The sequence below is a fragment of the Pseudomicrostroma glucosiphilum genome (assembly GCF_003144135.1).
Source record: "Pseudomicrostroma glucosiphilum strain MCA 4718 unplaced genomic scaffold BCV69scaffold_20, whole genome shotgun sequence".
NCBI classification, from domain to species: Eukaryota; Fungi; Basidiomycota; class Exobasidiomycetes; order Microstromatales; family Microstromataceae; genus Microstroma; species Microstroma glucosiphilum.
The window spans coordinates 293665-319886 of record NW_020289932.1 but is presented as its reverse complement, the minus strand read 5'-3'; the positions used below and the strand labels follow the sequence as shown (position 1 = coordinate 319886).

At 57.3% G+C, this 26222-nt stretch overlaps 13 protein-coding genes across 13 annotated transcripts; 7 read left to right on the top strand and 6 right to left on the bottom strand.

The window, feature by feature from the left end:
- Positions 1-360: 360 nt before the first annotated feature.
- Positions 361-1823, bottom strand: BCV69DRAFT_125571 (hypothetical protein). Its single transcript, XM_025489179.1, has 3 exons — positions 1074-1823; positions 712-803; positions 361-552 (listed from the first exon to the last, which is right to left on the bottom strand). The coding sequence occupies exons 1-3, from the start codon at positions 1474-1476 to the stop codon at positions 529-531; spliced, it is 519 nt and encodes a 172-aa protein (XP_025345022.1). The 5' UTR covers positions 1477-1823; the 3' UTR covers positions 361-528.
- A 211-nt stretch (positions 1824-2034) lies between these two features.
- On the bottom strand, positions 2035-2502 carry BCV69DRAFT_253866 (hypothetical protein; the record flags this gene model as incomplete). Its single annotated transcript, XM_025490537.1, has 2 exons — positions 2035-2166; positions 2248-2502. Coding segments are annotated over 2 exons (387 nt in total), but the record flags the coding sequence as incomplete, so codon positions are not given.
- A 332-nt stretch (positions 2503-2834) lies between these two features.
- Positions 2835-3817, bottom strand: BCV69DRAFT_291545 (hypothetical protein). Its single transcript, XM_025493753.1, has 3 exons — positions 3706-3817; positions 3364-3468; positions 2835-3273 (listed from the first exon to the last, which is right to left on the bottom strand). Exons 1-3 carry the CDS (start codon positions 3743-3745, stop codon positions 2936-2938), a joined length of 483 nt encoding a protein of 160 aa, XP_025345020.1. The 5' UTR covers positions 3746-3817; the 3' UTR covers positions 2835-2935.
- Positions 3818-5005: 1188 nt separating this feature from the next.
- BCV69DRAFT_125605 (hypothetical protein) lies at positions 5006-6841 on the top strand. Its single transcript, XM_025489181.1, has one exon. The coding sequence runs from the start codon at positions 5233-5235 to the stop codon at positions 6802-6804; it is 1572 nt and encodes a 523-aa protein (XP_025345019.1). The 5' UTR covers positions 5006-5232; the 3' UTR covers positions 6805-6841.
- Positions 6842-7311: 470 nt separating this feature from the next.
- Positions 7312-7952, bottom strand: BCV69DRAFT_243027 (60s ribosomal protein l34-b; the record flags this gene model as incomplete). The annotated part of the gene is made up of 2 exons (XM_025490051.1): positions 7312-7369; positions 7690-7952. Coding segments are annotated over 2 exons (321 nt in total), but the record flags the coding sequence as incomplete, so codon positions are not given.
- Positions 7953-9695: 1743 nt separating this feature from the next.
- On the top strand, positions 9696-12527 carry BCV69DRAFT_125358 (acetate--CoA ligase). Its single transcript, XM_025489178.1, has 4 exons — positions 9696-10130; positions 10293-10306; positions 10485-10634; positions 10747-12527. The coding sequence occupies exons 1-4, from the start codon at positions 9986-9988 to the stop codon at positions 12433-12435; spliced, it is 1998 nt and encodes a 665-aa protein (XP_025345017.1). The 5' UTR covers positions 9696-9985; the 3' UTR covers positions 12436-12527.
- Positions 12528-14022: 1495 nt separating this feature from the next.
- On the top strand, positions 14023-15916 carry BCV69DRAFT_285736 (hypothetical protein). The gene is made up of 3 exons (XM_025493487.1): positions 14023-14199; positions 14290-15014; positions 15776-15916. The coding sequence occupies exons 2-3, from the start codon at positions 14358-14360 to the stop codon at positions 15779-15781; spliced, it is 663 nt and encodes a 220-aa protein (XP_025345016.1). The 5' UTR covers positions 14023-14199; positions 14290-14357; the 3' UTR covers positions 15782-15916.
- Positions 15853-17496, bottom strand: BCV69DRAFT_235574 (ClpP/crotonase; the record flags this gene model as incomplete). The annotated part of the gene is made up of 2 exons (XM_025489905.1): positions 15853-15953; positions 15987-17496. Coding segments are annotated over 2 exons (1611 nt in total), but the record flags the coding sequence as incomplete, so codon positions are not given.
- A 617-nt stretch (positions 17497-18113) lies between these two features.
- On the top strand, positions 18114-19592 carry BCV69DRAFT_285733 (putative ubiquinol--cytochrome-c reductase). Its single transcript, XM_025493486.1, has 3 exons — positions 18114-18337; positions 18878-18997; positions 19249-19592. The coding sequence occupies exons 1-3, from the start codon at positions 18167-18169 to the stop codon at positions 19345-19347; spliced, it is 390 nt and encodes a 129-aa protein (XP_025345014.1). The 5' UTR covers positions 18114-18166; the 3' UTR covers positions 19348-19592.
- Positions 19593-19874: 282 nt separating this feature from the next.
- Positions 19875-20328, top strand: BCV69DRAFT_125285 (hypothetical protein). Its single transcript, XM_025489177.1, has one exon. The coding sequence runs from the start codon at positions 19998-20000 to the stop codon at positions 20238-20240; it is 243 nt and encodes an 80-aa protein (XP_025345013.1). The 5' UTR covers positions 19875-19997; the 3' UTR covers positions 20241-20328.
- BCV69DRAFT_125224 (hypothetical protein) lies at positions 20284-21311 on the bottom strand. The gene has a single exon (XM_025489176.1). It carries the CDS (start codon positions 21173-21175, stop codon positions 20327-20329), a length of 849 nt encoding a protein of 282 aa, XP_025345012.1. The 5' UTR covers positions 21176-21311; the 3' UTR covers positions 20284-20326.
- A 1711-nt stretch (positions 21312-23022) lies between these two features.
- BCV69DRAFT_288738 (hypothetical protein) lies at positions 23023-23634 on the top strand (the record flags this gene model as incomplete). Its single annotated transcript, XM_025493643.1, has 1 exon — positions 23023-23634. The coding sequence occupies one exon, from the start codon at positions 23023-23025 to the stop codon at positions 23632-23634; it is 612 nt and encodes a 203-aa protein (XP_025345011.1).
- Positions 23399-24654, top strand: BCV69DRAFT_125201 (hypothetical protein). Its single transcript, XM_025489175.1, has one exon. It carries the CDS (start codon positions 23665-23667, stop codon positions 24562-24564), a length of 900 nt encoding a protein of 299 aa, XP_025345010.1. The 5' UTR covers positions 23399-23664; the 3' UTR covers positions 24565-24654.
- Positions 24655-26222: the final 1568 nt, after the last annotated feature.

The following is a 26222-nucleotide window of genomic DNA, read 5'->3' as shown; positions in this document are numbered from 1 at the left end:
CACAGATATGCTGATTGGTGATGATGCCGCATGGTCCACCCGCTTTCTTGTTTCAGAGCTTCCACACCTCTTCCTCTTGCACACCATGAACCTCCCTCAACAGCCCACCCAGCCTGCCCTGCGTCACTCGACCTTCCCTCGTCATACCCCTACGTCCAGCCATACTCTCCACCATGCCCTCTGTGCCAATGACCAGGATCGCCCTCCCTTTTTCGGCACCACTGCCTTGTTCAGTGCTGGAAGAGCTGCTGGAGAGGCCCTTCTGCAGGTCTCTAAGCTGTATGCGTCCCTGAAGCGTAGGTAGGCCGCCCACGTGTCCACTCGTCCTCACGCCCAAACGTCCCTTGATGCTCGACCAGACATTGCTTTCGCCAAGACCTTCCTCGCTGAACAAGGTGACCTGCAGACGATCTGGATTCGACTGTTCTAGCGCCTTAAGTTCGGGCAGCAAGAGGAAGGAGGAAGGACGCGCAGAGGCGTAAAGGAGCTTGATGCTGGGCGAAGAAGCAGCCTCTGTACCTGCAGTCCTCACTGAGCCAGCAGTAGGTGGAGCTGCGAGGATGGAAGAGATGAGTTGGTAGGCTGGAGCGATGCCAGTACCACCTACAATCTACGAATGTCATAGAGGGAGGTAAAGAAAGTCAAGTCAGCAATGCGCCCTACGGTCACTCCGGAGTGCACCCCGCAATTGCCTCACCTCGGAGCACCCACCAAGACAATCTCGCCAAGTCCACTCTTTATATCAGCCAGACTCTTCATCCACGACTCGTCCCAGCTCTTAATCCAGCCCCTCACCTCCACCCCTTCCCCAACGCTCAAGCCGTGAAGGTACCGTCCCATCTCCCCATCGGCGTAACGCTTGACTAGCAAGTCCAGCTTGCCTTCTGCGTCGGCTTGCAAGGGAGATTGCAGCGGCGTGTAAGACCGCTCAATCTGAATGTGAGGCTGGGCGATGGATATTGAAGAGATGAAGAGAGGTCTCCGGCCGACATGAGTGGCTCCTTCCTCTTTCGGCGCTGAGGGACCAAGACCTAAGCTGATCAACCTGTGCTGACCATCCCCAATATCCTCCAGGTTAGATGGACTAACGGCGTAAATGCTTTGCAGAATGGGAAGCGTACTCCAGCTGTCAGCCTTCATAGAGGAAGCAGAAGAGCCTGAGAGCCGCGAGTGATTTAGCTTCTCCGTAGTCAACGTAGTGAACTCTCCCGGCAGGATCCAGATGACGGCCAGGCCGAGGACAATGACGCCACCGCCCACAATGTAGACAAATTTGGGCACATCGGGTCTTGAAGGAGCTGCTGCTGCTGCTGCCTGAGGTGTTGGTCGAGGCGGCAATGGTTGCGGGGTGGGAGGCACTGGACGAGGTGATGGCGTCGGCTTTGAAGAGTGACTTGGTGGTCTCACCGGACCGGTAGAGAAGGGACGGATTTTTGTAGTGCTCAGGGGCAAGCGGGCGCCAAGTCCTGGTCGCATGGAAGCTAGGACACTTCGTGTGTCTCTTTGCCTGGACCTCCCTGATCCCTTCGCTACAGTGGAATAGCTGCGCCTGCCGCCACTACTGTCTACCTCGCCAGCGTTGTCCTGACGACGTATCCTGTCTCGACTGGCCTGCCACACATCATTGTCAGCTTCCCTGACTTCACTGATCTGGCCCGCCAAGTGAGAGCCTCCTTGCGCCTCGTCACTGTTGGCGTCTCGAGGCCGGGTGACGCTGATCGGCACTCGTCTGGCTCGCTGCTGTTGTGGAATGCCTTCATCCTGGACTTGCGACGTCGGAACAGCGCTGGTCCGAGTACGAGGTCGTGGCCGGGGTGCGTCGGGCGCTGCTGCTGCTGTATTTGCTGGTGTAGATGAGGAAGGTGAAGAGTTGAGATCGCGGAGGGTCTGCTGCGCGGACGAGGCAGCCCGATCGGACGCTTCTGTCTGAGCTTGGCCCTGGTCGGGCGTCTCTCCCAAGACTGGAGGCGATGCCTGCTCGCTACGAGGACCGGAAGGATGTTGCTGCTGCTGCTGCTGCTTTTGCTCTTGGAAGGAGGAAACTGCCTGGCCGTACTCTTCCAACCTCTTAACTTCGGCCGCTCTTCTGCTCTCTTCGTCTCGAATAGCTATCAGGCGCACATTCTCCTGCAGTCGAAGCATCCTCTGTTTGTCAGCTTCCAGTTCCTGGGTCACAGAGGCGGTACGAGGAAAAGAGGTATGTCAGCTGTCTGATCTTCTGATCCGAGGCCTCAGGCTGCTGCTCACATCAAGCGGAGGCGGGTCCATCCGAGTATGCCTCAACCACATCTTCCACTGTACCGCCACATTCTTGGTATCATACTCGCTGTAGTGATCCTTCTTGACCCTGTACTCGATCAGCCGCCTGGTATGCCGAGGGTCATCCGATCCGTGCAGCGAAGGGTACTCGTAGTAGCGGTTGCCCTCCAAGTCGGTACCAGCCAAGTGGCGAGACTTGCCTACGCGGAAGAGGCGGGAGATGGGACGGAAGAGGAAGGACATCTTCGCGTAGCCCAATACTGTGAAGAGTCGAACTGTTCACGGTATGGCCTCAACGGGAAATTGGGAAGTAGAAGCGAGTCGGACGTGCGGTACCATGCAACGCGAGAAGGAGTCCCAGTCCGCCTGACTCTCGACTCCACAATTTTTGTCAGCGGGCGGAGCACCCGGATACGGGTCAATGCCCATCGCCAATTCACATTCAATTTGAGCCAGTATGGCAATTCTCAGAGGAGTGTGATAGAAGACCGATAAGCCTCATCACATCGAAAAACATCAGACAGTGATCAAAGGAAATCTCAAAGCAATCTATTGCTGAGGTGGCGAGATAGAGAGTCTTCGCCAAGTGCGCCGGTATCTAAAGGGGGTTCGATCTTAAACTTCCATACTGCATTCCGTGTCGTGTTGGACAACTTCAACTTGAGACATACTCCATCTACTTCTTGCCAAACTCCTCCTCCTCGTAAGCACCAATGCACTGAACCTTTGCGTTAGAGGCGCTGGAGGTGTCAAAGACGTGACCCAGCCACTGCTTGGTCAGGTTCCTGGCAAGCTCAATGCCGATAACCCTCTGGCCGAAGCAGAGAACCTGGCAGTTGTTGGACAGGATAGAGCGCTCAACGGAGAAGGGATCGTTGCAAGCTGCGGCTCGGATACCCTTGACCTTGTTGGCCGCAATGGCAACACCCAGACCAGTGCCGCAGACGAAGAGTCCTCGGTCGGCCTCACCAGCCTGAATCTTGCGGGCGGCCTTGACAGCCAGATGAGGGTAGGCTATTACAGGGAGGTAGCAGGGAGATACGTACATACACGGTCAGCTCAACTCAATGTCGTTAGTCAGATTGCTGTTTCTTATGTGCTCACCAGTCTTGTCGGTCTTGTCATTGACACCGACGTCCTCGACAGAGGTGACTCGGGGATCCTTCTTGAGGTCCTCAATGAGGGTGTTCTTGTAATCGACACCGGCCTCTGATGGTCCGCAGAAGGCAGGCAATACGCAAAGGGCGAGATAACGAGAGAGGCGGCGGTGGACATGTAGGTGAGTGGGTGAAGACAGTGCGCAGAGATAGGGTTGAGCATGAAGTGGATTTGGGTTCATTCAGGGCTCAAGGTCAGCATACCGTTCAAGCGGACGAGCCAGGCCGGCGCATACATCCCAATTGCTCCTGTCAGTGGCACTGCCACGTCGCAGTGCAGGGTACTCACCGTCACAGGCCACTACGATACGCCACTGAGGGGAAGACATTGTGATTAGAGGGAGGGTGGGGTGATGGAAGATTGGTCGGTCTGAATTGAGTGCGAAATCTAAAGAGACTGGTAGGTACGGCTCGAACGCTGGAATCCCTTGGTGATTGGTAGCTTCGAGCAAGACCTTCGCGCGTGCCAAGTGGAGGGATGAATGATCGGGACGGAGGCGGAGGACTCAGGAGCAGCTTTCGGCTCCGTTGCGCCGGCGGCCTCTGCACGGGCTTTGCATCTCGCCCTGTCGATTTGGTGCAGCGCAATCGGTGGCTGGCTGGATCGGGGCTAGCCCGTGTAAGCCTCCCCGAGGTAATGGACCCACCGGAGCTTGTTGTGCGGCCATCTCACTCACGTTGCGGTCATCTTCTCTAATATGCGGCCATCTTCGCAAAGTGCGGCCACCTTATTCGACGTCGGCTTTCTTCTCGTTGGGGTAAACCCTTCCATACTACGCAGTCAAATAAGCTACAAGCTCTTGGCGTCTGATTTGAAGAGACTTGGGCGGAAAGTCCGGGATGCTGAGCTTCCCACGCTCTTCTGGAGTAGATTTGCGGCACGTGTAAAAGGCGCTGTTTGGTGAACTGGAAATGGCCCTGCCGGCGGGACACTCGACTGTCACGGAGCTGTCTGCATTTTTGAATGAGCCCGCTGTTATCACTGGCCTCGCACAGGAAGCATCGATCGCGAGGATTGAATGACGAGCGCCACCCGCTTCGGCAGGATCAGTCCGGCCCTTACTGTCCCGTCCCCGTAAGGCAATAGACGGTGCAGCCCCGCGACGGCCGACGACGGCCTTCGGAGGCGGGAGACGGGCCTTTGATCGGGTCTTTTGGGGAAGCAGCGCTTTCCTTCGAGATCGAACACGAGACCTTGGCACTGCCGCCTCTCCCACAAGCGTTCCCCACGGACCCGGTGCCCGTCGAGAAGCGTGCCGATGGCATGCTGGTACACGTTACGCGGCAGACACCCGCCTTGTCGGGCCCTTTTCCGGCGCGGGTCCAGGCCAGAACGGAGCTCAGGTACTTGTCGCCAGTCATACTGCGACTGCTGCTGTCAAAGTCGCATCTCTGTCAGATGCCCCCGCATCAGTGGCGTCCGGCCTCTGAAAAACCCCGCCGGGCCCTCTGAGCTTTCCCATGAGCCTTGCGCTCATTTGTTGCACACCACGACTGCTTCGACGGACCTGTCAATGTCATTGCAGCACCAAACGTGTCTGATTATAGCTTGCAAGCCGCGTGGTAAAAGGCCGGTCTCGATTAGCTCCGCACCTTTGCGGGAACAAAGGCAATTTCCAGTATGGCTCGTGGAGGCGCTCTACCTTCCGGTGTGAAGATTACCGGTACTCTCATTTCTTCTACGCGGGGTCAGAGGCGAGGTCGTCACTGATGTTAGACTAATCACAGCCGCTTCTATAAACCCACCTCTCTTCATCACCGTCTTCGTCGTCGAATCTTCGTCCTCTGTTCGAACTCTCCATCGTCTCACACGTCTATGCTGGCGCAGATCGACAAGGCGCTCGTGCGAGACATGCAGTACTTCATCGACGACAGCGACTTCCTGCGACGGTCCCCAGAATCTCCACAACCTCTCTCTCGTGCGAACCTGGAGAAGTTCAACGCGTCACCCCCGAAGGGGGCATCACGATCTCCCTTTGATCTCTTTCGTCCTGCTCAGCACCAATGGAGCGAGGAAGACGTAACGCAATCTCGACGAACGCAGCAGCAGCAGCAAGATGGACCGAAGCTCTGGCTGTCGCCACACACCGCCGATTGCTTCCTCGTGGTGTCGCACCCAACCACTCGGCCTCGTGCTTCAGCTGTCGCTAGCAGGTCAATTACATCCGAGCAGCAGGCTGCATCGTCTCCCATGGCCATTTCCAACTTGGTGTGGCGGGAGTCTAGTCCAGCTTCCGACTCACCACCGCAATCTACTACCTCGTCACGAAAGCGATCTCGAGACGCAAGCCCAAACACGGAAGCGTCTCCACTGCTGAGACCATTGGCCAGTCTTCATGAAGCTGCCGAACCGAGCTCATCGCACGACATTTTGCATGATGACGAACGCAATCTCAGATCACTACGTCTCGTCGCGAGTTCTATTTCTCAGCACCTAGACTCGGGAGAGCAAACAAAGAGGAGAAAGAGCTCGGCCCTTCCTGCATACTCGCAGCGGACAGGGTCTTCCTCAAATATTGCTCCTGGCGACAGACCCTTGCCCTCCAGCTCCTCTTCGGCCGCATCATCGGCTCAGACTGGACGTCGGGACGATGTGCGTGTGTACCGCGTGCACAAGTCCATCATGACACAGTGCAATCTCCTCTGGGATCTCTTCGAGTCGGCATCATCGTCCACTCCACCGCCTGTCATGCAGAGCATCGGAGCAGCCACCGCGGAAGGTCGTCGCCACTCGGAATCTTCCAAAAGTCGACCGCCACAATTGCAACGACTTGCCTGTCCATCATTCATGGCTAAACAGGAGACAGTGTCGCTAATGATGCACCGCAGACCGTACCCGCCCTCCAAACGCTTTCCAGGTCTCTCACTACCAACATTGCTACCCAGCGGTGTCGGCACTGATCACTCCTCTCCCGTCTCCCCCACATCTGCTCCAGCCGGTGCGTCCTTCAAGTTCGGTCCTTCGCAGGCGAAGGAGACGTCTGCACTCAACACTGTACATATGCCTGTACCGGATGGAGAGACGATACCTGTGCTCCTGCACTACCTCTACCACCACTCCCTCTCGCATCTCGCCACCGCTCTAAATCGTCAGGCTACCGCTTCCGTCAGCTCTACCGATGGGCGGAGTACAGAGGTAGCTGTAGACAAGGACAAGGAGAAAGACAAGGAGGAGCACTACCGTCGTCTAGTCGGGGGTTTGATTGCCAACTTCGACTACCTAGGCGTTGAGGCACGCGAGCCAAGGGAATGGCTCGCGAACGAGTGGAAGAGACTTAGCACCACCCCTACTTCTGGTGACGTTGCTATGGAGGGGGAGCGACTGACGAGTCTGGGTCTGCGACCGCCTACTACCTCGCCTCGGGCGCCGACTAGACGTCTCGAGTAGTACATAGTCTTTCTACGTTGTGGTATACCTTGAATTTCTCGCACATTTCTGTACTGTATATATACCTCTACGCACTTACTCATAGCTTTCGTCTTTGCAATCTAGACGTCGTTGATCTACATTGCCGTACTTGTCCAGTCGGTTCTTATGCTTGCAATTGCAACGACTTGTGCTACGTCGAGGATCTTCTCTCGTCCTCGCTCTCTTCTTGACTTTCGCCCTTCCCCGCCTCACACCCAGTCAGGTCTTGAGTCAGGCAACGAATGCTCAGTGTGCGTGATGCAGATGAGAATGTGGTTGATGTGTGGAAAGATAGCGAGGCAGACAAACAACTACATGATGAATTGAACAAGGCAAAGTGACGTGACTGCTCAAGAGGCAACGTCAAGTCGCACAAGAGGAGAGCGACAGGGTCCTAACAGGGCGACTCTGCCGTTCTCCACGAGTTCAGAGAGGGTGATGGACAAGTGTGGGTGACGAGAGGCAAATCTACTTCTTGGCCGAGGCAGCCTTGACCACTTGCTTGACGATCTTTGCCTCCTCGACGAGGAAAGCTCGGATGATCCTGAGGAGATGGGAGAAGCAGTGGATGAGGGTCAGCAGGTGAACGATAACTCGGCGTTCAAGGGTGTGTGGATGCAGTATAGTGCCCAATGAGGACAGTATGCGTCCCATTCCCGACCGCCTCTGGGCACGCTCAACTCAAGAGACGGTCGAGAAGGCAGAGCCCCGTCTGTAGTTCCACTGAGTATGCCCAACGACTCGCTTCATGTGACCTCGCCCATCTGCTTCAGGCAAGTCCAATTTGCTTTCCTATCCGCCGATCTTGTGGACGTTCGCCCTTTCCAAAGCAGGCCCCGGATGGTCACGGTCACAACAACTCACCTGGTTCGCACGCAGTTGGCACACCTGCTTCCACCGTAAGCCCTCTGCACCGTCTTTCCAGTCTTGGAGATGGTGGCGTACTCCCTAGGCCTCAGAGCCTTGATACCGGGGAGGGCAGTGTGGCAGTCACCGCACTTGGGGGAAGTAGGCAACTTCTTGATGTGCAGGTAACGAAGCTTTCCGCCGGGAGTCTTGACGACACGACGACGGTTCGACTTGGTGTTGTATGGGGTGCGCTTGCGCAGAGTAACTCGCTCGGCCATCTGAGAGGTAAGGAAGGAGGCACAGGGACAGAGTCAGTACACACTCATCCGATACCTTGGCATCCTCTCTGATCCGTTCTGCCCTCCTGAGATCCGTTGTCCACCTGTCCTCTGAGAAGCATGCCCTTCGAAAGCAATCCTCGACGAATTGCGAGCAGAAGATGCTTCTTCTACAGTGGCCCATCCGAGGATGATGCCTGCGCTCGCACCTCGCGCCAATGGGACAGACTGTCTGCTTGCTTCCTGAGCGTAAAGCGCAGCAGCTAGTCTGGCAATCGAAAGCGATGTAACCATGGCTGTGTTCCACATCATGGTCGCATAGTCGTTCGCTCATGAGCAACCCTTCCTCCTTTTCCATCGTGAGACCCGCTGCTGCTGCCCTTTCGACTACCAAGCAGCGGCCCCTCCTCGCCAGCTCCCCCCTTCTTCCGTCCTTCCAGAGTCGAGTGAGGGAGCCGCGAGCTCTACTGGACTGGTGCCGCCATGCTAGCTGGTGAACAGCGATTCGTGTGCGAGGACTGATAATCACCTTGAGGTAATGTGTTGGGGATGAGGTGGTGAGGGTATGAGGGAGGGTGAACGAGGTCAGACGAAGTTGGAGTGGAAGGAATGGCAAATCTCCAAGCCCTGCGCCTACGCCTCTGGCCCTGCCCTGCCCTCGCTGCGCCGCCTGCGCCTGCGCCTTGCGCCAGACACAGATTCGCCTCTCGCGCCCCGGGTCGCCCGCGGGCAACCTTTTGCAGGGCCTTTGAGTCGGGTTACGACTACGGTGCGCGACCCGGCTTGGCCCTTTCCGTCTGACCCGGGCACACGGAAAGGGGAGCGGCTGGGCTGGCTCGGCGGGCTGGACGTGCTGGATCACTCGATGCTGCCTCTACCACACTGATGGTCGGACTGCTTGGTGGGCTCCGGTTTGAGCGGCTCTGATTGCTACTGCTACTGCGACTGAGAACCTTGACAGCGGCTCATTGCTGTCAGCCTGAACGTAGTCACCCTTCTAGCGTGGCTTCTCACACACGTGATGCTGCAGATGAATGACACCGGCCTTCTGGCCCGCTCAGTCGTGCTCTTAACCCAGGATTCTTGAGAAGCCAAACAGACACAGCTTGTCAGTCACGCAACGATGAGTACCACTTTGGCTTATCTCGACGCTGCCAGGCAGCATGACAGGCGGGAGGATACGGGAGAGGCTGCTCGAAGTACGACACGTGACTCGTGACCCTGTTTCCGTCGCTCCGTCTGGCTGCCAATGTGCGGACGTGGGCGGGGACTGAAGGCGCGGTGGCCCCAGCCAGAGGCCAAGTGTGCCGCTTCGGCCGCCTTGTCCGGTGGGTGCAAGGCAAGACGAAGCGTGGCAGCTGACCTCTGCCCCTGCCACGCCACGCCCGCCCCCCCGAGCCTGGCCGCGCCTTGGAAGCTTCGCTTCGAATGGAAGTGGCGGGAGCGGGGATAGACTTACCCCGCATCGCACGCCGGTATGGCCCCTCCACTCGTGATCTGGTGCTGTGCCCTTCTGCCCGGAGGGGGTGAATGGCCGAGATGGAAGGCGTAGGCTAGTGGATGAGGGGGATGCCGGCTGGGCAGAGGGGTTGCGGGGGAGGCCTCGTCGTGGTAGCCAGGCAGAGGAAGAGGAGTCGGTCAGTGGCCGCTGGCTGGCTGACTGACTGACTGACTGAAGTGAGCTTCCCAGCCGAACCCCAGGATCGGATTTATCTTTTCTTGGCCGGCGGCCATCGCCCGTGGAAAGCCTGCAGGGAGAGCAGAGGGCGTGACATGGCCGTGCGGGTCAAGGTACTTAACCCCGCGAGCAGACTGCTGCCCCCTCGACGTGCGCACTTTGTAATCCCTCCCTGTCATCCCACACACCACAGACAGAGACAGCTGCGATTCATTTACTTGCCTACTCACGACGTTCCCTTGTAGCTTGTCGTTTCCCTCTTCCCACCTCTTCATCTGCACAAAGTAACACAACAAAGACTCGACCCTACTCCACCGCAACCTCGACCTCCACTTTCCCCGCACCCACTGCGACCATGGCAGAGTATCGCGAGGTACCCATCTACGACATTCCCTTGCGGCTGCAGGGAAAGGACGACAAGGTCCACAAGAGGCCAAAGCCCCACATCGATGCTGCTACCTACAAGTCCAACTACCAGGCATCCATTACAAAGGTCGATGGTGAGTGATCGCAGTACCTGCAAAGGCGGTGCAGTGCGAGGAGGGCAGTAGCCGCGGGAGTCGCACGCAGAGGATTCGAGAGGGACAGGAGCAGCCGCTGCTGAAATTCATACTGACCGCTTCTCTCTCCTCTCCGCTTCGCACTACTTTGCGCTCACACAGAATTCTGGGGAAAGGTGAGCATCCTTGCTTCCGACGAAGCTCAAGGGGCGAGCGCTCAGCAGCCTGGGTGTGCTGCGAACCTCTAGAGCTCGTGCCAGCACATGCTCATCGCCTCTTCCAAGCACGCACTGACCCAACAGCCTTCTGCTCTGCTCCCCATCCCTCCTGCTGCGCTCCGTCTCGCCTCTCTAGCTCGGACGTGAGACAATTGACTGGGATGTGCCATTCAAGACTGTTCGTCATGGGGATTTCGAAAAGGGAGACGTAGCCTGGTTCCCCGAGGGACAGCTCAATGCTTCCTACAACTGTGTGGACAGGTGGGCCTACAAGTGCCCGGACAAGGTGAGTGAGAGATACAGCATTCGATCAGAAAGCCTGGCAGCCCTGCTTCGTGATTCCTCTGATAGCGTGTGCTGACTCCAATACGCCTCTCCTCGGTACCTCCGCTCATTAGACTGCCATTATCTGGGAGGCCGACGAGCCTGGACAGGGCAAGGAGATCACCTACAAGGAGCTCCTTTCAGAGGTATCTCAGGTAGCCAATGCTCTTCTCGACATGGGCATTCGCAAGGGAGATGCCGTTATCGTCTACCTTCCCATGATTCCCGAGGCAGCCATTGCCCTTCTGGCCTGTGCCCGTATCGGAGCTGTGCACTCGGTAGTCTTCGCCGGCTTCTCCGCCGACTCGCTCCGTGACCGGACCGTAGACTGTGACGCCCGAGTTGTCATCACTACAGACGAAGGCAAGCGAGGAGGACGAACCATTGCGACCAAGTCGATTGTCGATGCTGCTCTCAAGGAGTGCCCCAAAGTCGAGCACTGCCTGGTCGTCAAGCGAACCGGTTCCAACGTTGAGTGGCAGGAAGGCCGTGACAAGTGGTGGCACGAGGCCGCTGCTGCGCAGCGCCCCTACTGCCCACCTGTTCCCGTGAGCTCCGAAGACCCCCTCTTCATCCTGTACACCTCTGGCTCCACTGGAAAGCCCAAGGGAGTGGTGCATACTACTGCTGGATACCTGCTTGGCACTGCGCTCACCGTCAAGCACATTTTCGACGTCCACGAGGACGACAGGTTCGCTTGCATGGCCGACGTCGGATGGATTACTGGCCACTCGTACATCGTCTACGGACCTCTCATGAACGGTATCACGACTTTGATCTTCGAATCGACCCCCGTTTACCCTACTGCTTCGAGATACTGGGAGGTGGTTGCAAGGCACAAGATCACGCAATTCTACACAGCCCCTACTTCAATTCGTCTCTTGCGTCGCCTTGGAGAGGAGCACGTGCAAGGCCACGATCTGAGCTCCCTGCGAATCATCGGCACAGTAGGAGAGCCCATTAACCCCGAGGCTTGGGACTGGTACAATGAAAACGTCGGAAAGAAGGAGTGCGCCGTCGTTGACACCTACTGGCAGACTGAGACAGGTGCTCACATGATTGCGCCCTTCCCTGGTGCAACCAAGACGAAGCCTGGAGCGGCCACTGTGCCCTTCTGGGGTGTCGAGCTGGCTCTACTGGACCCCACTTCGGGACAGGTGCTGGAAGGCAACGAGGTCGAGGGTGTCTTGGCCGTCAAGCAGCCATGGCCCTCCATGGCCCGAACTATCAAGGGAGATCATCAGCGATTCCTGGACGTGTACATGAAGCCCTACCCCGGCTACTACTTTACCGGTGACGGTGCAGCAAGAGACAAGGACGGCTACATCTGGATCAAGGGAAGGGTCGACGACGTCTGCAACGTCTCTGGTCACCGTATTGGTACCGCCGAAATCGAGAGCGCCCTGATCCAGCACCCAGGTGTCTCAGAGAGCGCCGTTGTGGGTGTCCCCGATGAGGTGACAGGTCAGTCCATCTGTGCCTATGTGGCTCTCAAGCCTTCCTTCTCGTACGACTCAGAGGACGCCTTGGTCAAAGAGCTGGTGCTGCAAGTCAGGAGAAACATCGGTCCGTTTGCCGCTCCCAAGATGATCCTCATTGTGAATGACCTGCCCAAGACGAGGAGTGGAAAGATCATGAGGAGGATTCTGAGGAAGATTGCCTCCAATGAGGCAGACCAGCTAGGCGACCTGAGCTCGCTGGCTGACCCTTCAGTTGTGGAGAAGCTCAAGGGCGACTGGCTCAAGAAGGCTGGCAAGAAGTAAAGGAGGGGGCAAGCAGGGCACTGCACAGAAAAGCAAGAAGTGAAGGTCAGGCAGTCTTTGATTCGATGTTCATGCTAAGCTTTGAGGATCCGATGGGATTGGAGGTGGGGCACGACTGGCTAGTGGTTTAGGATACCGATGTGACGGCCTCTCTCTATGCTCGTTAATGCCAAAGATAAAAGTTCAACAAGATGAGTGATGTGTCTTTGAGAGTTGGAGGCGCGTTAAAGGAACAGGAGGAAGAGGGGTTTGGGATGGAATGGCGTTGTGGGCGAAGATCCTGACAAGACGAACCTCATTGCCGCTCCTTGTCAAATCCCGGCGTAGAGCGTAGCGCTCGCCAGGGCAGAAGCAGGGGAATTCGCCCTTCTCCTCGCAGACTCGTACCTGACTTTCTGAGCAAACAAAGCGATGCTCACATGCAAGAGCAACTACTTCCTGCCCTCGCTGCCGTCGCTGCGTTGCGCTGCAGCGCGCTGGAGTTCGCTTCTTCAATACAGCACAAGTGGATGTAGGCACTCGGGGTGCATTTCTCCCCTCTCTTGAAACCAGAATCATCCTTCCGAAGGTCCGAGGGCGGATGTACAGTGGAGTGGGTGGAGGAGTGGAAGAGGAAGGATCGCGAGCATGTAGGAGTAGGATTAAGTACTACTCCCTCGCGTACGAGTGTGCCTGCAGCTCAGCTCAGCTCAGCTCAGCTCAGGGCAGGGTGGGTCACCTCGGATGTAAAGGAGGGAGGGAGCGAGCGAGGTGAGCGCACTCTGGCACTTTATCGGAGGTATAGTGCAAGAGCAGGGGTTCGGGCGCGGGTAGACGCTTCTAGGGAGCAAAGAGTGCAGGGCAACCTCACTGCGAGTGGTCCGGTCCTTGAATGTGAGCCGGCAGGAAATGAGGGTGTAGGAGGGCTCGCAACACACTCGACGGCGAATGGTCCGATGCGGTGCGGGAAGAGTCGGAGTGAGCATACGAGATTCGCAGAGAGCGCACAGAGGGGGGCTCGAGAGCAACAGCACCTGCAATGGCAACCGCAATAGCAGCCTCGCAAGGGGCACTTTTACACAGCGAAGGTTTTGGTTCTTCCCTGCCCTGAGATGGGCGTGGGTAAAAGGAGGGAAAGGGAGGAAGGGTGTTGATTGATTTGTTCTCCCGCCCTTGTTTACTGTGGATCTATGGAGCAGAGGAAACAGCCGCGCTTGTCTTTGATCCTGTGCTGCTGTCGAGAGGTCGTCTAAAAGGGCGGCGGTGGCGAGAAGGGTTCTTCCATACCTGCCCCTGCTCCCTACCCTCTTTCCCCTTCCTCAGAGACAATAGCTCCCTTCGACTTTCCTTCGAAGAGACTTCCCAGCTTCTGGGTGCTTATCGAAGCCCAGCGTGCTGCCCTGGTCGATATCCCTCCCAAAGAGCTTTCCCCCTCCAAGCTTGCACAGATGTCTCCGACTCCTGGTCGACAAGACGGCACTAAGCCTGCACATCCTCCTGCCGTCGCACTCAAGGGTGGAGCTAAACCGCGCCCGCCTTCCAGTGGAGTAAACAAGCAGACTCAGCATCCACTTCAAGGTCAGAGTCAGAACCAAGGCCGGATTCAGCCTCAAAGTCAGGCTCAAGGTCATGGTCAGAGCCAAATTCAGAACCAACCTCTTCGTTCCCATGAGCATCCCCTCGGGCTAGAGCTGGGAGAGATTGCGATTCCCCGTCGATCAAGCTCTGTCAATAGACTCTCTTCCTCCAATGACGGCAATGGCAGATCTGGAGACGTGCAGAACTCTGTGACGACGTCGAATAGGAGCAGTGCTGGCGGCCAGTCAGCAACACAGATCATCTACTCGGCAGGATCACCTCAAATTGCTTCCTCGCCTGGTGCTGCTCAAGTTCGACACAAGTCGCCCTTTGTAATACCACACAGTGCTCCACCTACACCCACAATGTCACCTCCTCTTGGTAGGATCGGCAAGGATCCTCGAAGTCCTGGTGCTGCATCTCCCACTGAAGGACTAGGTGCAGGATGGAAGCCAATTGAGTCCAACTCCTCCAACAATCACGGCGCGAATGTCGGTATGCCCACCCACAATCTCCCTGTAGGCTCTCCCATTGCACCTCAGCAGTCCTTCGTGCCTGGCCCCACAATCCCCACATCCAGCAATGGCAGACCCAGCACTCCCTCCCCCGTCTCCTCTAGCTCTACCTGTACGCCATCCAACCCCATCTCCACCACCTACCAGATCACCCCAACAGGCTATGTCATCTTCGGCAACGATCTGCGCAGTCAGCAAGTTCGACGCGACATGGAGGAGCTCCTCTCCGTCCTCTTCCCCGGAACCACCATCCATACTGGACGTGCAGAACTGGCAGAAGCTGAATCTCAATTGCTTCGACTGGCACAGAGTCTAGCAGTAGCGTTTCATAAGAGGTGGTTTCTTTTGCAAACGGCGCGAGGGGATTACGATGACTTGAGGGGTCCGAATGGCTCCATGTCTCTTTTCAACGTCGAGGCTCTCCAGAGGGCTTTCAAGATTGTGGGGAGTTCTGGAGCTGCTGAGGGATCCTTGAGGAGGGGTAGAGAGCTGGAGCGGGAGGCGGAACTGGAGCCGGGGCGAGAGCGTCAGAGGAGGCGTCGAGAGATGCATATGCTCGAAAATGTTGATACGCACATGAGCAATGGGGAAGGCCATAACGACCACTTCCACATCGCCAACAATGGCCACAATGGCAATCATAACCTCAACATCAACGGCCACAACGTCACCAACGGCCACAACGCTCATGACACCCACAACGGCCACAACGGCAACTACAGCGCTGCACCTGCACCTGCGAATGCGAATGCGAACGCGGCTATAAGTGCCAATGCCAATGTCAATGGTACTCCTGCTCCTGCTCCTGCTTCCGGTGGTGGTGCTGGTAGTGGTGGTAGTAATGGTGCATCTTCACCAATCCCAGAGCCGCCCTTCTATCCCGAAACCTCAACCTCAACCTCAATCTCAACCTCAATCTCCCTCGGCCAAGCGTCCGCGTCCTCGTCCTTTCGTCGAATGTAGACGTAGGCGTAGACGTAGGCGCAGGCGTAGCCATCAATAGCACCACGCACCGCTCTCATTCTCCATCAGTGGCTTCTACCACGGTCCGGTCAAGTCTACTCAGGAATCAAGAACGCTCGTTCCCGTCATGCTAGGTCAGGACCTACATCAGCCCATCGCCGGGCCGGACGTTCGCTGTCTCAAGAGTCTCACCCTCACGGTCCTTACGTCCTCGAGCCTCTTCTACAATGCTACCGTTTTCATCTGATTGTATGCATGACCCACCGCACCCGGAGCAGTCTTGACAAGAGTGTGCGTAGACTCACCGCTGACCTCTCTACCACTCTCCCTCTCCCTCTCTCCCTTTCTGATCTTCTCACTGCTTGGCAGCAGTCAACAATCTCCTCCTCCTCCACTCCCTCACCTTCCACTCCACACCAAAACAACTCAACCCTCTTCTCCTCCTCGTAGCCCTAATCATATCCGCCACCTCTCTAACCACTTCTTCCTCTTTCCCCTCTAGTTCAATCTGAAGACTACCACTGACTGGGTGAGAACCATGGAGGAGAGCTTCCAGCTCTGCCTCTGAGGGTAAAGGGTGGAAGACATTGAAGTGGGCTTGCCAGCCGAGAGGGCCGAGCCCGCGCTTGGCCTCCTCCTCGCTCTGCCTTGCAGATCGATCTTGTGCTTTACGAGTGGGGATCACGTCTAGCTCTGGTGGGGTCAGCTTGAGTCCACCTTTGGAAGCGGCATCTTCTAGAGAACCAAAGAAGAGGTCGCGAGCAAGATCGTTGTCTACACCTTCGAGGTTAGACGGCTTCCATGGCGCACGTCCTTCCCTGCGCTTGTTCGTCGCTGGATCCTTGGTGAGGATGTGGTGAACTCCTTCGTAGAAGTCTCTCCCGACGGAGAGGTCGCAAAAGACGGTTGCAAGTCGCATGTCGTTTCGGAAGGAGTCGTCGACAGAGTAGTGCTTGGCTTCGTAGCTGATCAGCTGGTGGGTCACCTTGAGACTGCGAGGAGACTTGGACTTGAGCGTAGCCAAGGTACGGGCTGCCCATGAGCGCACTTCATCGCCGGCGAGGGACTCATCTAGGCTAGATGCCTTGAGCTGCTTTGCTAGAGCTCTTCCAGTGGCGCTCGAGTTGACCTCTTCGACTGACGAAGCTTTCGATAGATCTTCGAGGGACTTAAAGACATCTTCCATGGAGGGGTGGCTGAACACATAATCCAGCATGATCCTCGTATTGCCCACCAGAGCAGAATTGTCGAGCGGGCTCTTTCCAGAGCTGGCAGTCGCAGCATCAAAGGGATCGACGGAGAAGTCGTCGAGGACAGATGCCACTTGCTCGGCTGTAGCCTCGGGAGACAGGGAGCCCAGTGCATCGTAGAGGCGCTGCAGCGACGAAGATGGGAGGAAGTGGGTAGCGAGACCCAGCGCGTAGGCCTCCTGTCCAGATATTCTGTCTCCTGTTGTTCCGAGGTAGCTGCCCACCCTACCGTCGAGCCTGGACAGTACGCGCGTGACACCGACATCTGGAAAGTAGCCAATGCCAGTCTCGGGCATGGCGAACATTGTCCGTTCTGTTGCGATCCTGAAGGGAACGTGAACCGAAAGGCCTACGCCACCACCCATTGTGATACCGTCCATGACTGCAACGATGGGTCTCGCACTTCGACTTTCACCCGAGCTGACCTCTTCGCCGATCTTGGCCAGAACCCAGTCCAGGCTGAATTCTTCTTTGAAGAAGGCGAGGGCGGCAGCCTTGTCCTCATCGCTCTTGCCATTTGCGAAATTGACGACCTTGAGGACATCGCCACCACTGCACAGGCCTCTAGCATCTTCCCCTGGGCGGAGGAGAATGAGGGAGCGACGCTTGTCCCTGCCCGCCTGGTCTACTGCACCCCGAATGCCAGCCACCATCTCCGAGTCAAGAGCATTGATGGCTTTGGGGCGGTTGAGGATGATTTCGTACATGGACCCGCGAGTGGCAGTCAAGACCTTTGGATCTGATCCTGCTGCTCCACCGCCCGAGTGAGGAGTGGGAAGACCAGGGGCAGGTGTGGACGAGGAGAGGGTAGAAGAGGAAGAGGTGGAAGAAGAAGCTGACATGCTCCGAGAAGATGGGGAGAGATGAGCAGCGACTTGGGCAGTGCGATTGGAGGGAGGCGACATCTTGAGCAATGGAATGCGAGGAGAGGTCAGCGCTGAAGTCGATGCCGAGGCTGAAGAGGAATGGGAGAAGGCAGAGGAAGGTGCTGCAAAGGGGGCTAGGGGTGTACGCTGAGATGCCGACTTGGTAGCAGTGGCTCTGGAGGTGAGTCGTCTTGCTGAGGTGGAAGCAGAGGAACGACGTAGGATGCTCATCGCCGTGTTGGAGCAGCCAGCCAGAGACGACGAGGGTGAGTGGAGTGTGGGGTAGGACGTCAAGGTGCGAACCAAGTGTGTCAGTCTGCGTACCGCCTGTCTGCGTGCCGTGACCTTCCTTTGCTCTATTCGACGTTGGTTGGTTCCTTCCCGGCGAGGACGGGCCAAGGGAGAACGTCAAGCAGCGCGCGCACTCTGCCTCTGTGCCTCTGTCCGCCCGCCCGCCTAACCTCGGAGCCAGGAGCCCGTCTCGACCCGCCCGCGAGGAATTAGCAATACCATCGCAGCCCAGCCTCGACCTTCTCACACTCTCGTACCGCACACCCCACACACCCACACATCGCCCATCATGGTCCTCGCATTCTCAGGTCTCTCCCTGGCCAAGTACGTCACTTCCTCACCCGCACTCATGAGGTTCCTCAAGCCAGTCGCAGACGCCTACGCAAGGGCAGCCGGTTACAGGAAGATGGGACTCAGGTACGATGACCTGCTCATCGAGGAGAACGACACTGCTCAGAAGGTTAGTAGAGGGAAGAGAGGTGCATACGTTGTAGCTTGCAAGGTCAGACCAGACCAGAAGGGGTAGAAAGAAAGGCTGTACAAGGCAAGCCAGCTCGGACGTCCGAAAAGTCGAGGTGGATCTCTCACCATGGAGAGTACGGCAGACCAGAGTGACGCTGCAAGACAATCACAGGAGTCTCACAAGTGGGAGGCGGCTCGAATTGCTCAGGCTGAGATGGCAGGCCAGAAGGACGATGGCCGGAGATCGACCATTCAGGCTGGCTAGAAAGCCTAGCTGGGTTGCGTAGAGCTGTAGCCACAGGTTGAGATCAGTAACCCAACACTCGGCTGTCGGCCGTGGACGCTCCACCGCAGCGGCAAAGTGGGATTGTAGAGGCGGGGTTGAGCTGAACATCGTCCTCAAGGCTTGCCATTGTACTGTTGGGCTCTCCAGGCCGAGGAGTCATACCTCCAGTGACAGCCACTTATCAGACAAGTAGCTCGTGCAACACTTACTGACCCGAGCTTTCTTCCTGTATCTCCCCATTACTTCTCCTAGGCAATCTCTCGTCTGTCTGAGAGGGAGACATACGACAGGGCATTCCGCCTGCGTCAGGCAACTCAGCTGTCTGTCCTCCACCGACAGCTGCCAAAGGAGCAGTGGGTCACCCCTCAAGAGGTGAGTGTATGGACCTCGTCCGCTCTTGGCCGAGCAATTGGAAGGAAAATTCTGGTACTCTGTTTGTCTGCCAAGCTGCGAGAGCGTCAAGGTTCCGCGTGGCTACAGCGTGCCAGTCTGAGCTAGCAGGACGAGCAACTGAAGCCGAGCCTCCACGCTGAAATGGTTGCCTAATCCCGCTCTCAAACGAATCTCACCGCTCCTGTTCGCTCTTACTGACATGCTCTTCTCTCATTCTTCACTCTCCACAGGACCGTCGCTACCTCAACCCCCTGATCGAGGAGCTGAGGACAGAGGAGCAGGAGCGTGCAGCTTGGGACACCGTCAAGGTCAAGAAGGACAAGCACTAAGCGCCTGATTTCAGGTGAAGATGCTTCGAGAGCTGGCTCTGCTCGTCTAGGGCGGTCCTGTTGGAAGTCCACAGCACTCGAGACGATTTTGAGTGTGGCCAGAGGGTCACAAAGGAGGCTAGAGACGTTGTAGCAATTGCATTTGCAACAGCAGACCTAGGCGCGTGTCAGTCCAGTGGCAACGCAGACTTTCAGGGAAATTTCTTCTTATCTCTTCGTTTCCTTATGAATTGATCTCCATTCCGTAATGAACATGGTGGGATGTCTGCTGTCGCTAGCTGCTTCTCGCCTTCGGTCTGTGCTGACCAAAGGCGGCGAGATGGAGTGAGCGAGCTTGAAGGAAGGAGAGAGGTGGCCACATCGGAACGGAAGAGCGAAGGCTGTGTACGTGGGTGGTGTGCCAAGACTCCACCTGCAGGGTCCCGCACGCACGCACGCCCTGCTCGGGCAGTGAAGCACTCAAGCAGCCAAGGCGGTGGAGGCAAGGTCAAGGCAGGCACCAGAAGATCGTCCCTGTGCCGTCATTGCCTGCCCCTACTGCACTCCAGGTCAATTGCCTCCCAGCCCACTCACTCTCCCTTTCCTCTTTCCTCTTTCTTGTCATCTCATCTACAAATTCTGACCGACTCTACACACAACGCAACGCGTCCATGGGCTTTCTAGATAAGCTTACAGGTTCGACCAATCGCCCCACTTCGGGGAGCTATGGTGGACAAGCTCCACCCAGCTATGGGCAGCAACAGGGGTATGGTGGTGGAGGTGGGTATGGACAACAGCAGCAGCACTATGGTGGCGCTGGAGGAGGAGGAGGAGGCGGCGGTGCACCTGGAGGTGGAGGAGATGATAGGCCGTTGCCGGAGGGATGGGTGCGGCAGTGGGATTCGAATCAGTGAGTTTGATTAGCCTGGTGGAGCACTCAAGCCGAACCGGAAGAGATAGGGAGGGCTGAGCCGTAGCTCATGACTGACACCGCTCTACCTCACCATCCTTTGCTTTGTCTCCTTCCTCCCCACCTCTCATCAGCAATCGCCACTTCTACGTAGACACCCGCGCTACACCTCCCCGGTCCATCTGGGTACACCCACACGACGAAGGTGGCGCGTCTGAGAAGCCCACTGGGCAATACAGTGCTCCTTCTGGTCCTCCACCTCCTGACAATCGAGGTCAGGGCATGGGCGGTGGGTACGGACCGGGAGGATATGGAGCAGGAGGGTATGGACAGGGTGGATATGGTGGGGGCTACCCTCAGCAGCAGGGCATGTACCCCCAACAAGGGATGTACCCGCAACAGGGCTATCCTCAGCAGCCCATGTATGCTCAGCAGCAGCGAGGTGTGAGTCGCATGGCTAAAAATGGCACCGAGATTACTTTGACTGTACTGACAAGCCCCTCCCCCCCACTTCTCATTGCTCCCTTTTCCTCTCTCAAAGCGATACGGCCGCGGTGGTGGTGGAGGCATGGGTGCCATGGGTGGTGCTGGGCTGGGTATGGCTGGAGGTCTGGTGGGTGGTATGTTGCTCGCAGATGCCTTCGACGATAATGGAGGTGGATACGATGGAGGAGGTGGATTCGATGGCGGAGACGGAGGTGGAGGCGACGATGGAGGCGGTGGAGACGTGAGTACCTTGACGATAACGACGGCGGCGGCGGGGCCAGCAGAGTAGGAGTATGCGAACAGTCCGTGGCTGACTTCTGACCTTGCCTTGTCTTCGACCCTCGCAGTAAGCTGCCCTACCATGAGCTCGCGGAGGCAGAGTAACCCGGCGTGTTTTCTGCTCTGCGATGCCGAGAGTGTGGACCGATGGCTTCCGTTTCCCATCAATGTCATATATTCAGCTCTAGAATCAATCAAGTCTCCATGTCTGGTGCGTCATGTCCCCTCTGTCTACGACTGCAATCCATTGCCTTGACAATGGCGTCTGCCTGTGTACGCGCCGCGTCTGCGCGTTTGATGAATGGGGATTCTATCCTGCAGACATGTACGATGACCGTGGATGGTGCCTGTGCCGTTGCTAGCCCCTGCAGCTCACTTTTCGTGCTTGCTCGGCCCGAGAGAAGGAAGTATCGCTGAATGTCATCTGCTCGCCCAGAAACGCATCTGCTAAGTCATTGACCTGCTATGAAACACTCTTGCGGGGGCTTGGCTATCTTGTAGTCGCCAAGAATCTTTACATTCAATCGTCAGGGTCTCTTGTCTGCCGGTTTGTCTGATCTTCAGCCAAGCACTCCTTCTGAATTTCGGCCCTGTCTTGGCTGTGCCTTGGCCGCATCCAATCCAACCCTCATCTAACATCGTTTCGTGTCCTGCGAGTGGACGGTGCGTGTGTGTGGGTGTGGTTGCTCCTCCCCCCCTCTGGCCCAACATCTCGCGGGGGACGAGTGACGGTCGTCTGTATTCCGCTGCACGAGTCATGCTGACTAGATGTCCATCCATTCCCCTGCCGACGGCCAAAGGGGCACGGCAGCAGTCTCTCCCTTCCCCCCGCCCTTTGGCTGCCTGACGCCAAGACCCGCACACAGGAGGACAGAGGCCGGGTGCGCGCGCGTCTCTAGTAAAGGCTCTGGCTCGCGGCTTCTCGGCGGAGCGGGCGGCAGACGCGCTCCGGGGCGGAAGAAGGGTTGCTGCCCCCCTGACAACGCACACGCAGGCAGGCAGGCAGGCACTGCGCCAGTCACACCAATCCCCCCCCGCCACACGGTCACTGTTTGTCTTGAAGCTCTGGGCCGACGGACAAGTCTCTCTGCCCCTCTCGCTCTCGGCAGACGCACACCCGCACACACTCACCCACACTCACACACTCACACACACTCCGTCTACTCTCTCGCCCAGCAGCAGCAGCAAAGGCCCTTCATCGTCTTACTCTAGACACCTTCTCCTTTTCTCCTACCCATCGTCCATACCCTCTCCCTCCCCCTCTCTTCTGCAGTTGCTCATTTGCTTACTCCTCTTTCACCTTCTCATCCTCTTGCCCACCCTCTGCCTTCTGCCTGCTCTTAGAGGGCACAAAAAACAACGCGTTCCGACACTGCACTCCTCTTCGGCAAGCCAGCCAAAAACAAATCTCACCGCCACTCTACCCTTCTCGGCCGATCCCAAACGGCAACGGCAAAGGCAATTCGGCAAAGCTAGGGCGTGGTACTCATAGACAGTCTACCCCTCGTCCTCACCCAAAGGATCTCCCGCGCATCAACCCATCATCCGCCGCACGGCCCTGACTCCTCTCACCACCTCTCCTAACATCCTTGTCTCCGCCCGCAAGGACAATACCACTCCTCTTTGGATATCCTGCACTCAGAGTCGTATAGCCTCTGACACAGCATCGCCATCCCTGCGCACCGCCGACTCTCCTTCATCCAGAATCCTTTTCCACACCCCACACAATGATCAGCACAATGCAATCTGAAGCCGGCCCATCTAGGATCTCACGGGTCTCCTCGCGGCCGTCTCCCTCCTCCTCATCCTCGCGGTCAAGGACGACTGCTGCTGCTGGCGTCGGGAGACAAGGTCGGATGGGAGAGCAGACAGAGGTGCACGAGGGATGTGTTTCGCTTGAGGCTGCCTCCTCTGCCGCGTCGTCGTGTTTGGCCAGCGAGCGAGCAGCCCCCCGCTCCGTCGCACGATCTACATCCTCCTCGTCCTTGTCACCGTCGAGGAGAACATCGTCGGCATTTGCGATGCTGCCCTTGCTAGCCACCTTGGCACTGGCACTGGCCATGATCAGCCGTGCTCCCATGCAGGCGTCGGCGCTAGCTGCTGGTGAAGCAAACAATATCACTTCTCTGATGGGAACATGGAGCACAGGCACTGCAAAGGTCTCCACTGGCATTGACTTCTACAATCCCGTGAACACCTCTTTCACCATCCCTGCGACTGCCGGTCAATCCTACAGCTTCACAGACGATGGATACTGGGAGGAGGCACTGTACATCTACACTGCCAACCCTGCCAAGCCATCCTGCGTGTCCGCCAGTCTCTTCTGGCAACACGGCACTTGGCAACTCAATGGCAACAACTCTCTCACCCTAACGCCCTTCAATGGTGACGGTCGTCAATTGACCGAGGACCGTTGCAGCTCAACTTCAACTACATCTGCTTACTACTACCAGCCAGAGTACATGCTCGGATTCGACATTACCCTCGATACCCACTTTGGGCGACCAGAGTACAGACTGCAACTCTATGCTTTCGATGGTGCCCTCAAGCCAGTGATGTGGCAGACGTACAACCCACCGCAGATGCTGCCGACGGAGCTCCTTGTAGAGACAATCTATGGAACGACGTCGTAGTCGCGCTGGTTCCAATGCAAGCATCAATGAATGCCTCATGGACGTGGACATTGGCATGCTGATGGACATGAATGTGGGCCAGGAAGGGGCGCTAGACTCGCAGGACTACGAGGCGCAGAAAGTAGCAGGCCAAGGGCCTCAAGCTGTGTAAATATACCGATCATCCCCCACCCCCCGCGCATCCACACCTTTCTCAAGTTTTCTAGGAACCATCAAGCTCGCTTCGAAGGACGAGGAATGGACCATGGCGTTATCCACGATGATGAGCAGCACGAAGGGATCTTGTGGCTTGTGAGCTCTTGGCTCTGCGCCGCTCTTCTTGCTCGAACCGACGCGATGCACCACCACACCGAGCTCTCCTTCAAGACTTCATCCAGGCTTTCCCTTTCCTCCTCGATCGTGCGTTTCTTCCCTCCCCAAGTCCTGGTCCCAGTCCTACTGCTGGTCCTGGTCCTAGTGGTGGTCCTGGTCCTGGTCTTTCCTGTAGTGATTGGACTAGGCTCCTCTGCTGCACTGCACTGCACTGCAATGCACTACAATGCAATGGTAGGGTTCGTTCGCTCAATCGCTCGCTCATTCGCAAAGTCCGGAGCAGGCATGCATGCAAGGAGCAGACGTTACGACACGACTCGACACGACACGGTAGGAGATCGACTCCATTTACATCTATTGCCACGCAGGCGCCGCCGCCGCCGCCGCCGACGAAGGCGCACAATACAACAACACAACAACAGACAATGCCTCTTTGCCTTCACCTCTACCCTTTTCTTGTCTCCCCTCCTACCCTTCCTCTCCCTCTCCTCTCTCAATCCTCTTCTCTTTCCCCTCCCCCCTTTGTCTTCCTTTCCTTCCTTCCTTTTCGATGATCCGTTGAATCTCATGCACGCACTCACTTCCATGAACCCAGAAAGAAGATCTGAAATGAAATGAAACTGATGCGGACGCTGATGCTAGGAGGCTGAAGCGAGCCTGAAAAGGGGAGAGAGAAGATGGAAGGATTGTCACCTCGTGATACCACCATCCCTCCCCTTGGTCCTTGGTCCTAGGTCCTGGTCCTTGTCCTGCTCTTGCACTCGCACTCGCACACGCACTCGCACACGCACTCGCACATGCACACGCAGTCGCAGTCGCACAGGCAGGCGCGCTCGTTGGATCGTGGTGCTCGGCCTGCTCTACTCTGGGCTGCTCTGAGATTCTGCCTCAGCATACAGGCCTCTCGATCACTCCCTCACTCACTCACTCGCTCCATCCCCCTTCCTCGCGGCCATGACCACACCCTCTGACCCTTTCAATCGCTCTGCGTTAGAGAGGACCGGTCGATCGACTCATCGGTCCATCCCTCGATCGATCCCTCGATCCGTCCGTCCGTCCGTCCATGCATGCATGCATGCGTCCTTGTCTCCTTCCTCTCCCTCCTCCTCCTCCTCCTCTTTTGGTTTCGTGTTTCGAGTTTCCCGGTTAGAGCAACTTCAAGCCAAAATGTAAAGTCAAGTCAGATGATCGTACCCCCCCGCTGCACGCACACGCCCACGCTGGATCCACCCAACCTATCCTTCATTCCCTCCGCCCGCCCGCCCCTCCCTTCCCCGCCCCCCGCTCCCCGCTTCCCGCTGCCATCGTCGCCGCCGGATGAGCAAAGCGGAGCTGTCTGTCCGGGATGTGATAGTGTCCATTGTCTGTCGGATCGTGGAGTGGAGAGGGTAGAGTTCTTACCTGATCTCCAAATTGAATTGAATTGAATTGAATTGAAGAGTTGAGCCGTACCCGGAGCCAAAGCCGGAGCTGGAGCCGGAGCTGTAGCTGTAGCTGTAGCTGTGATTGAAGCGTAAGCGGGCGTGTGGCTTTGTGGCTTTCTGGCTGACTTTTCTCTAGGGATCAGGATCAGGATCGGGAGAAATGGAGGGGGAGGGACTGTAGCTCCGGATGAAGTGGGGAAGTGGGGCAGCTGGGGGGGTGGGGGGGGGGGGGGGGGGGGGGGGGGGGGGGGGGGGGGGGGGGGGGGGGGGGGGGGGGGGGGGGGGGGCAGAGGTGGCTTGAGCGAAGGAGCGAGGGTGGTCAAACGGTCCAACTCCAGTCCAGTCCAGTCCGGTCCTCGGTTCAACTTGACTTGTCGAGAGAGATCGAGAGGTCAAGAGCAGGCGAGCAAGCAAGCGAGCAAGCAAGCGAGGTCCCGTGGGGGTGGGAATGATAGCGGATACAGTGCAGTGCAGTGCAGCTCAGCGCAGCGCAGCGCACTGCCCAAGGAGGGGGGCAGTCTATCATCCACGGCACCTCCGACTTGGCGTGGCATGGCGTGGCATGCCATGGGTGAAGCGAGGCGAAGCGAGGCAGAGCCAAGCCACAATCTCCACGATTACGCTCACCAGGCCAAACCACGTGAGCGCAAGGCAAGGACCAGCAACCCATTGACTGGCAGTGCTCCCCATCCCCCCCTCTCTCTCTGTGGGGATGAGCAAGGGAGAGAGTGGCGTCCTCCCCTCGGAGCTGAGACATTTCAGTTGTTTCCCCCTTCTCTCTTCTGTTTCCCCTCCAACGGGTCAACCTTGCTCTTGATCAAAGCAGGAACCATGTGATAGACTAACTCCACC